The sequence below is a fragment of the Pongo abelii genome, chromosome 4, assembly GCF_028885655.2.
Source record: "Pongo abelii isolate AG06213 chromosome 4, NHGRI_mPonAbe1-v2.0_pri, whole genome shotgun sequence".
In the NCBI taxonomy this organism is placed as follows: Eukaryota; Metazoa; Chordata; class Mammalia; order Primates; family Hominidae; genus Pongo; species Pongo abelii.
Genome location: NC_071989.2, coordinates 64,077,971 through 64,088,934, shown reverse-complemented (window position 1 = coordinate 64,088,934; position 10,964 = coordinate 64,077,971). Strand labels below are relative to the sequence as shown.

Below are 10,964 nucleotides of genomic sequence, written 5' to 3'. Positions count from 1 at the left end.
CTTTCCTTCTGTATTACATCTAGTATAGCTAACCATGTCACCCACCTTGGGCACCTGTTTTGCACCTGTATGTATTTGATTTTACAATCCTTAATCCAGTCTCCAGAGCTTGTTGGTCTCAGGGCTGGAGTCCTGGCTTCACCATTTGCTACCTGTGTGATGATGGACAAGTTACTTACCCTCTCTAGGCCTCAGTTTTCTCATATCTAAGATGGGGATAAGAATAGCACCTAGCTCTTGAGGTTGTTTTGAAAGTTAAATGTGGTAATCTACATAAACTGCTTAGCATGGCATCTGACACACAGTCAGATCTCTGTAAAGGTTAGATATTATTATTAACCACTATTCCACTTAACTACTCCTCAGAAAGTGGTGTTCAGTAACAAGGAACATTTTCTAGGGTCAGCCTAAATTGCAACCTAGGCCATTGGAACTATTGGCCACGAAAGCACAACAGTGTATTGTAATAAGCAATAGAATATGTGGCTCTGACATTAGACTAACATCCCTTCTATATAGGGACCTTGGGCAAATTAACCTCTTTCTGACTCAGTTTCTTCTTTTAAAAAATAAGCATGATAATAGCAGCCACTTCATAATATTGTGATAAGGAGAAAATGAGTTAATGCATGTAAAGTGTTTAAGCTATTAACTCAACAAATATTACCCATTACTGAAAACATCAGAGTGTGCCACCTGCTAAGTAAGTGCTTCTGGCGAGATAAAGTTAGAGTATTTCAAATTGGATTGTCATGAAAAATTTGGAAAATTTGAAAGCTAAAACTCTTGCTTTCATTTCCTACTGCCTCAATTCTCTGTATTCTGAATTTGCTCCCTGTATCCCCCTAAAATTGCATTTGCAAAAGCCGATCTTCAAGTTACATCCAATGCCCGCTCTGCCTCATCTTCTATGGGAAACAAGAATTTTAGAGGTCAGGTAGCCTAACACTATCAATTCTCAAAAGAGGAAGCTGAGGCCAAGAGAAGTCCTGTGAATTTCTCACAGCTCATTTTTGACAGACCAAGAATTACCCACTTTACTGGGTTATTTACTAAGTGACAGTGAGTCTATATCTCTTTTGACAAGTGAGGTGGGGGCATGGAATTCGGCATGTGGTTGGTGTAAGAACTCCCCTCTCTCCTCTTTAACCTTACTTAATAAGACCCTGGCACAGTTGATATTTTAAGAGGGCTACTCTGTTTTCCCAGAGGGAGCTAGGGACGGTGACCCTCTGTAGCATGCAGACCTTGTTTCCTGAGGGGTAATGTTTCCCTTCCCTGTGACTTGTCCCTTGGGGGCTGTGTTCTGATTTTCCTGCTGAGCCACTTGTTGCCTTGGGCTGGCTGCCGTGCTTGGCAGATTTTAGTGAGGGCTCTGATAGATGCCAGGAGGTGAGGGGAAGGGCTCTGGGTGGACTCCATCATTGGACAAGCAGACTTAGTGATGGAGGAGCCTTCCCCTGAGGAAGTTTTGGATCAGAAGTCCAACTGATAAGTTTTTCCAGAATTGAGTAACCCAGAAGCATTGCCGAAAGGATCTTACCTCTCTTGTTGCTTTTTGTATTGATTTTAAAAGAAATTCTCAGAGGCAGTTCCACATTGTACTGGAAGCACAGCTATATCCACAATAGATTTAGATATATGTGACATGAATTGCTTTAGAAATAACATTTGAGGAGCGGGGTGAGAGGAAGGAAGAGAGGGTCTTAAAAAATATCCCTATCAAAATATTTTCTTTCTTCTAAGTATTGAAAAGACACAATATAACCCTTTCTTCTTTCAAATGATCTCATAGCTATTTGTTGAGGGGAAATACCAAATGTTTATTATTTTTTTTGAAGGAGCTTCTTCGGTCCTGATGATTCATGTTGATATCATTTTCCTCCTGACTACAGAGGCTCTGAGACAAAGCTACACCTCAAGTGATATGCCAGGGTCAGAACAATTCCCGTCCTGAAGGAGGGTGTGCGACCTTCTTTATCCCTCCTTCACAGACGTCCTTGAGCCCTTGAGACGGATGTGAGTGAGTTTTTCAGTCCTCATGCAAAACAACCATCTAAACATAACAGATGACATCAGCTTGGGCTTTTCAATTCCTGGATGGCAGCAGTGTGTTAATCCAGCCTTCATCCTGGATTTCATAAACCAAAACAAGAGAGCCTGGCAGGAGGACAGCGCTGCTGCTGGGTTGAGGAAATTGATGACGGGAAAGCATGCGGGCAACCCAGTGTATAAAACTCATAAACGTGTAGGCAGAGGCTCAGCTACCAGTTTGGACGGCTGCTTCCCACCAGCAAAGACCACGACTGGGGAGCCGAGCCGGAGGCAGCTGGGAAACATGAAGAGCGTCTTGCTGCTGACCACGCTCCTCGTGCCTGCACACCTGGTGGCCGCCTGGAGCAACAATTATGCGGTGGATTGCCCTCAACAGTGTGACAGCAGTGAGTGCAAAAGCAGCCCGCGCTGCAAGAGGACAGTGCTCGACGACTGTGGCTGCTGCCGGGTGTGCGCTGCAGGGCGGGGAGAAACTTGCTACCGCACAGTCTCAGGCATGGATGGCATGAAGTGTGGCCCGGGGCTGAGGTGTCAGCCTTCTAATGGGGAGGATCCTTTTGGTGAAGAGTTTGGTATCTGCAAAGGTAAAGAGTGACCCCTTACCTCTCCCCTCCCGGGGCATGCTGAGAGCTTTTAGCCAGCTTGGGAGGTGAGGTGGCTTTGCTCCTCAAGAGTAAGAGGGAAAAGGCAGGTGGATTCTTGACAAGTCACCACACAGGTATTGTCATATGTAGAGACAGAAGGATAGCTGCAAGTAGCAACTGAAACCAGTGTGCAGGAAGGCACAGAAAGAAGTGTGGCATTTTACTCGTTGCCTTAGGAGATCGCAAAAAGAAAGTTACAATGGAAGATTGTGTTGGCTCCTTTTCTGGAAAACTTTAGAAACTTGACAGGTAATCTGTTAAGGATGGCTTAGGTGCTCTCTCCTCTGCGAGGCAGCGATTACAAAGGTCTGCACTAGATAACCTCTTGGAATGGTTTCTAGCCCCCTGATTTAGTGATTCTTTGATCTTGAAAGTGTCCAGAGGATGGAGGGCCACTCTCAAGATCAAATATTTCTGATAAACACAAATGCACTTTATGGAATAGAGTGAGCTTAAGTCATCTAACAAAATAACTCATTCTTCAAAGAGGGACCCCTGAAGCATAAAACAAACCTCATCTGACTTTATAAAGGTTTTGGTCATCTGGAAAAATAGCAGATGGTGTTAAGACAAGGAAAAATAACAGAGAAAAATATAAACTGGAAGTCTGTAAAGAATGAGGTTGACCACTTGCACATTTAAAGAAAAACTTCGTCAGGTTGAAATTTTAGCTAAATAATGTAGTTAAGTATTTGTAGAATTTATTTTTAAACATAGCAACTAGTTTAAAACATTTAACATTTTAAAAATGTTTAGAATAAAAAGAATGATGATTTAAAAATACTCGACGTATAGATATCTCATGATCTTATTATGAAGAGCTATTATTAAGAAGCAACACATGCTATAACCCCATCCATCAGTTGTATAATACAAGGAAGCTTTCAAAATTATAAAAAGGACTGAGAAATTTCTAAATAATATTTGTTTTATGTATTTAATACATTTTTTATGAATGATGTTTATCCAGTATTGTGCTAATCTCATTAATTCTCCTACTTCTTAGACATATAATGTATAAATTAATCATCTTTTAATTTGCAAGACATACAAAATTAAAAAAACAAATTCTTAAAGTATTAGGAGAGTTTTATTTTTTGCTTAGTTTATTTTTGTTTATATACAATAAGAAATAGAATATTGAGAAAATATTTTGTTTGGTGAACACATATGCATGTTTCTTTCAACTGAATAGGATCTGTATATTTTGTAAATTATGGGGCTTATTGACCAAGAAAACAGTACTTCACATAAGGAAATTAGGGAGGAAGTGGTTAACACAATCATACTTATGATATAGCATGTATATGCAGTGGATTGCTTTTTCTCTTGGCATAATATGCCTTTGTACATGTGATTGTAAGTGTACATTACATATGGGCAAAGAAACAAGCTGTGTGGCATCTGGAGTCTTTAGCACTGTAGTATTCTATTGAATGATCAAGATACTAAAAAGATATTTAAGATTGCTCTTTTTGGCTTTCTTCAGGTTGCTGATGAATCTAGTTTTAAGCATTTTTCTCTCTGGAAATAGGAGACTTTGTGAGCCTTAGCAACTCAATATAGAGATAATACATTTTGCAATCATCTCCCTTCTTCAGCTTTTTAAAAGAACATCCACATGAAAACTGTAAACTTCAGCTGCGTATCCAAATGTTTTCTAAATATTCAGATGTCTGTGAACATCTTGCCCAGATTAACAATCAGCAGCCAACACATATTTAATGAACACTTACTATCTGCCCAGCACTGTTCAGTACATCAGGGGATACACTAGAAGTATCTCTGGGAATTTGGCTAAAGTTTTAGTTTTCAATATCACTGCAGGCACAGTCAAATCCTAATCCCGTGTGCTTTTCTGGAAGAGGCCTTTTCAGGATCCCTTTTTAAGATCTCTTCTTCCCAGCAAAAAGAACAGTGTTCAAAACCAGGTTCCTCTGTGATCTGAACCATATTGAAAAGAGCACTCATAGATCTCTTTAAAAAAAGATATCTCATTGATGATCTACTTGGTCAGTCAGTGGAGTATTAGACTGCTAGAGACTCAGATGGCTCACAATTTGTTCTTTACCCACCTGTGATTGTACATTTACAAGGTATTTTCACAACAAGAGAATATGCTGTATCTATTCTGCTGGCCTTTAAAGGTTGGTTAGTCTACTGAGATGCTGTTTATCCTAAAAACAGCATTTTAAATAATTTTATGCATTTCAAATAAATGACTTTGTCCTCTTTATTTCAATGTAGGATGTTTTGGCATAAGTGTAAGCACTGGAGCTCTAAAAGCTTCTAATTCTTGGTAGGTGTACAGACCCTCAGGGTGTATAAGCCCTGAGCTTTCTTGCTCATTTAGCATCTTGCATGTTAGCCTTGCAGAGGATTTTACTAGGGAGCCCTCTTAACTACTGAGGGAGTCAGGCAAGTTGTATGACATGCCGTTTCGACAAATAAGGAACTTGGTAAGTGTTGGAGCAGATGGAAGATTGATTGCTTCATGGTGAGCTAGGATGATAGCTCTCTCCCTGGTTAGTTTGAAGCCCTTTCCTATACACTTAAAATAGTAAATTATCTGTGAATACAGGAGATTCAAAGATAGCATCACATTTTAAAAACTCTTTGAAGAGCTGATGCATATATGTCTGTTCAATTTCCCACCTTTGCTGAGCTGTTACAGAGGTCATTTGTGAGAATTTATTGGTATCTAAGCAGAACATCACCAGAATGAAGACTGGTCCAAGGAGACTGGCTGTGTGTAGCTGTCTTCAACTTAACTTTACATCACGACACTAAGCCCGAGGCATCCATTATCTGTTCTTAATGTGTGATTTCATATTTATGACTCAAAGTTTCAACTTTCAAATCCTGGGTTTGGAGAATTGGATTTTATTTTACAGTCAAGATTCATGAGGTTGGTTCAAATCGCAAGGCTATGCACCCAGGGCTGTTAGGATGGAGACGTATTTACAACAAGCAGCCTCCTCTCCAACCTTTCCTTTGTCCCCAGACTGTCCCTACGGCACCTTCGGGATGGATTGCAGAGAGACCTGCAACTGCCAGTCGGGCATCTGTGACAGGGGGACGGGAAAATGCCTGAAATTCCCCTTCTTCCAATATTCAGTAACCAAGTCTTCCAACAGATTTGTCTCTCTCACAGGTAAGCACTGATTCTGGTATAAGCATTGGAAGAATAGTCTTATTTCAGTGTGAATAACTTAGAAAATATCTGTGAGTAGAATAAGATGTGGATTGGAATGATTTTATTTCCTTTGCTTTACTCAGGGGAACGGTGGGTGGTAGCTGAGTTTGGTTGCTGTTTTCTAAAAAGAGCCCATCAATAATTTTGAGGTTTACACACAATTTCTCATAAAGTTTACCTGGTTTAAATATGATTTATAGGAGGATAAATATGATTGATTACCAAAAATCTGTAATAAAAAATAACCAACTGAGATATACAAAGTTCTTTAAATTATTCAGTGATCTGTTTTATATATGTACTAGACAAAACTATTTATCTCCCAACTTCACATGGAAAAAGTACTGTGAGGAATTTATTGGATAAGCTTTAAGAGTCAAGATAGAAAATATAGAACGTTTCTTTTTTTTAACCAAATGAAAGCATTTAAATGGAATAATTCCAAGTGTAAGTTTTTATGGATTTTGGAGAGGATAAGAAATAGTATCTGTGATTGAAATTTTGGAAATGAATGAAACTGTAGTAATACGTGCTGTTTGTTAGTCCGTGTGTATTTCTTATGCAGGTGTTAGAATGTGAGGAATACACAACCTATGAAATGGTGCTATGTACATATTTGTTTATTTTGTTGAATAGATGGCCAGTACAGGAGAGTTCCATTAAACTGAAAGTAGCTCATTTAAAGCAACATGCATCACTAAAGCTTAGGCCTCCATTGCACAGAATGGCGACTGTAATTAATAATTATTATATATTTCAAAATTGGTAAAATAATAAATTTTAAATGTTCCCATCACAAAAAATAAGTATGTGAGGTGATGGATATGCTACTTAGTTTGATTTCATCATTCCACAGTGGAGATATATATCAAAGTATCATATTGTACCCTAAATATATACAATTATTATTTATCAATTAAAAACTATATTTAAAATTATAATAAATAAATAAATTATAAGCCCAACATATAGTCACAGAGATGGCTAGTATCAACAAACTATATGCTTTTTTCCCACCACAACTATAAATAACAATTCAAGTCCATTTTATTTAGTTTTTGTTTTTGGTCTTTTGCATTTCAAGTTAATAAAATATAAACTATTTGGCAAAGGTTCTTGTTTTCTAATTTTACCTCCTTCTTACATATGGGTCAACTAAACACATTAGAATGAAGCGGAAATATTATGCTTTTAAGTGAATTATTAGTTTTAAGTATGGTGATGCCCATAACAATACTTATATTATAGGTTACACAAAACTATTTCCACATCAAAGTTAGGCATTGAGATTCTTATCAGAAATATTTGAAAAAAGCAGTCAGTTTCTTTCTTTTCTGACCTAGGGTATTTCCTTTCATTAGCTAAAGATGCAACCAGCAAAAGATGATTTTTAGTGTGATCTTGGTAAACCTTAGTCAGGTTCAGGATGGAGAGCAGGATACCCTAAAGACCTCTTGGAGAGGCTGCCTAGGGGCCTTTGTAGTCTACATGTGTCTTTGAGACTACATGAGACTTCCAGATTCATGCGCTGGAGTTTACAGGAGAAGGCTTGGGCTTCACTCCTGACACAGGCTTCACATCACCTCTGCACAAACCTGTTTGGGCCCAGCCTTTGAGAACAGGCTAAATGGCTGCAAGCTTCACCAGCACTAGGACCCCCAGAGCACGAGCTTGTCTTCTCCACCTTTCCACCTGCTGGCTACAGCACTCTTGTCAAATGTGCTTCCTGTCCCCAGTGTTCCACTTGTTCTTTTTTTTGGCAGTGAGCTTCCCAAGTTGGGAATTCACAAGAAAGTTTTTGTGTAGGAGGGTCTTGGGGGAGTAAGATCTGGAATGTTTCATGGACTTACACACATTCGTCTGCTGGGCCACGCTAATCTTCTTAAAGCATTCCATATCAGAATGTGCACTGCCAAAGCAAGCACACCTCACTACTCCTTGAAGTAGAAAATTTCATTTTAGCAAATTTCAAATGTTACAAACTTTTCTCATATGTAGAGTGAGAAGTGTCTTTATGAACGTTCTACACATTGGTCTGCCTTTTGCCTTCTGGATGCAGCAAAAGTTAATCTGTCTTTCATACCAGTTAGTGTAAGAATCTAACTTGAGACCTGTTTGTACAACATTTGCCTATTCCATAAGTATTTATTAAGTGCCTACTATGTGGCAAGCACTGTCCTAAGTGGTGGAGATATAGCAATGAGCAAAATAAAGTCCCTACCTTTGTGAAGCTGGAATTCTAGTGGTGGAGTGAAATAATACACAGGAAAAAAAGACAAATGCATGTAGAAGATAATGTCAGGTGATGATAGGTATACAAAGATAAGTAATTCAAGGGGTGCTATTGTATATAGAGGTGCTCACTGATATAGAGCAGTGAATACAGTTAGCATGGAATCTTAAATTGATTAAAGATTTCATTGTAAATTCCATGTAAAACAAAAATAAAGCAAAACTATGTTGTCTTTGAGCTATAGATGTTTGGACATGATTTGTATTGCATCTACTTTCAGAGCATGACATGGCATCTGGAGATGGCAATGTTGTGAGAGAAGAAGTCGTGAAAGAGAATGCTGCTGGGTCTCCCGTAATGAGGAAATGGTTAAATCCACGCTGATCCCGGCTGCGATTTCTGAGAGAAGGCTCTATTTTCGTGATTGTTCAACACACAGCCAAAATTTTAGGAACTTTCTCGATTATAGCATAAGGACATGTAATTTTCGAAGACCAAATGTGATGCATGGTGGATCCAGACAACAAAAAGTAGGCTACTTACAATCCATGACATCCATATGACTGAACACTTGTATGTATTTGTTAAATATTTGAATGCATATAGATTTGTTAATTGTGTGTGTATAGTAACACTGAAGAACTAAAAATGCAGTTTAGTAATCTTACATGGAGACAGGTCAACCAAAGAGGAAGCTAGGCAAAGCTGAAGACCACAGTGAGCCCATTAGTTCTTTGACTTTGATGTACATTAATGTTGGGATATGGAATGAAGAGTTAAGAGCAGGAGAAGATGGGGAAGGGGTTGGGAAATATAATATTTAGCCCTTCCTTGGTAGGTAGCTTCTCTAGAATTTAATTGTGCATTTTTTTTTTTTTTGGCTTTGGGAAAAGTCAAAATAGAATAACCAGAAAACCCCTGAAGGAAGTAAGATGTTTCAAGCTTACGGAAATTTGAGTAACAAACAACTTTGAACTGAGGGCAATTTCAAAAGCCTGCTGATGTATTTCCCAGGTTACCTGTATCTGAAGGACGGTTCTGGGGCAGAGGAAACACATACACTTCCATAAATGGCTTTAACGTATGCCACCTCAGAGATAAATCTAAGAAGTATTTTACCCACTGGTGGTTTGTGTGTGTATGAAGGTAAATATTTATATATTTTTATAAATAAATGTGTTAGTGCAAGTCATCCTCCCTACCCATATTTATCATCCTCTTGAGGAAAGAAGTCTAGTATTATTTGTTTAAAATGGTTAGAATAAAGCTATGACTCTATAAGGTTTTCAAACATCTGAGGCATGATAAATTTATTATCAGTAATTAGAGTAATAATAACCTTAATAAGCATAAGAAAAATAGAGTCACTCTGGATTTCAAAAATGTCAAAAAATGAGCAACAGAGGGTCCTTATTTAAACATAAGTGCTGTGACTTAGGTGAATTTTCAATTTAAAGTAGAAAATCAGTTTTTAGGAGGTTTGGAAAAGAAGAGTCAATTTTCAGCAGAAAACATGTCAACTTTAAAATATAGTTTATTTTCATATTTTTTTCTTTTAAACTTGGTTGGTAAGTGGAATTAGGAGTATATTTGAAAGAATCTTAGCACAAACAGGACTGTTGTACTAGATGTTGTTAGGAAATATCTCAGAAGTATTTTATTTGAAGTGAAGAACTTATTTAAGAATTATTTCAGTATTTACCTGTATTTTATTCTTGAAGTTGGCCAACGGAGTTGTGAATGTGTGTGGGAAGGCCTTTGAATGTAAAGCTGCATAAGCTGTTAGGTTTTGTTTTAAAAGGACAAATTTATTATTGTTCAATAAAAAAGAACAAGATACAGCTTCTCTGTGTTGATTTGTGATTTTGTTAAATTGCTAAATGTTATTTTAACAGTTCGTTCAATAAATAAGAACTCTCATGCATGTTAAAGGACAAGCTCTTCAACAGAATTTTCTGCTCTGGATAAGCCTCTTCTATCAAAACAGGGGGTCAGGATATTTGCCTCTCTGCCTCACATTTTTGGTCTACTCATTTTTTAGAGCTTCCTAAAAGTAGGTCCCAATATATTAACTCATTCTGCAAAACAACAACAAAAGGTAAACACTTCTGTTGGCATCATTAGTTAGATGCAGAGCTAAGGCTTGAAATAACCATTTCTATTTTGCTACCTGGATGGCTCTTGAGGTCCTAGACTTAGAGCATTTTTTCTTCTTTGTGTTCTCTTCCTGGATTTTGACATTTTTAATGGTAGAAACTTTGCTGTTAAACAGCTACTGAGTGCTCCTTTGCACTCTTCCATGTTCTGTGAGGAAACCCCTTATAATTAAATCTCAATCAGTTGTTAGCTGTTTTACTGAAGATTACAGCTCTAAAAATGTGGAACAATTTTTACTTTTATCAGTTTAGGTTTCTCATTCATAATTAATACTAGCATTTTATTTTCATATATTTTTAAATATTTTTGAAGGTGGTTGCTTTTTAGAAAACATAGCCAAAGACAAACCTTTCAGGACCTATGAAAGAAGAGAGTATTTTACAACTTTGAAGCTTGAGTATCGTATTCAAGAACAGTCTATGTTCATTCAGCCTTGTGGGCAAATTATGGAAACATTTTAGGTGAATTGATAAAAATGCTTAAAAAAAGTCTATATAAGAAAAAAATCCTGTTTGCTTGAATTAATATATTTTGTAAGATGGTAGAAATTGGGTGTGAATGAGATACAAAGTTACATGAATGTCAGATATTTACATTTTTATTAACTGAAAATCTCTACTTTCATCTATGGGCAATAGTTTGAGGCTACTCTGGCAGGGAGTGAGGTTATTTAAAGATC

The 10,964-nt window shown here is 37.5% G+C and overlaps 1 protein-coding gene across 1 annotated transcript; it reads left to right on the top strand.

The window, feature by feature from the left end:
• The first annotated feature begins 1,870 nt into the window (after positions 1-1,870).
• Positions 1,871-9,969, top strand: ESM1 (endothelial cell specific molecule 1). The gene is made up of 3 exons (XM_002815555.6): positions 1,871-2,639; positions 5,704-5,853; positions 8,409-9,969. The coding sequence occupies exons 1-3, from the start codon at positions 2,042-2,044 to the stop codon at positions 8,510-8,512; spliced, it is 852 nt and encodes a 283-aa protein (XP_002815601.1). The 5' UTR covers positions 1,871-2,041; the 3' UTR covers positions 8,513-9,969.
• Positions 9,970-10,964: the final 995 nt, after the last annotated feature.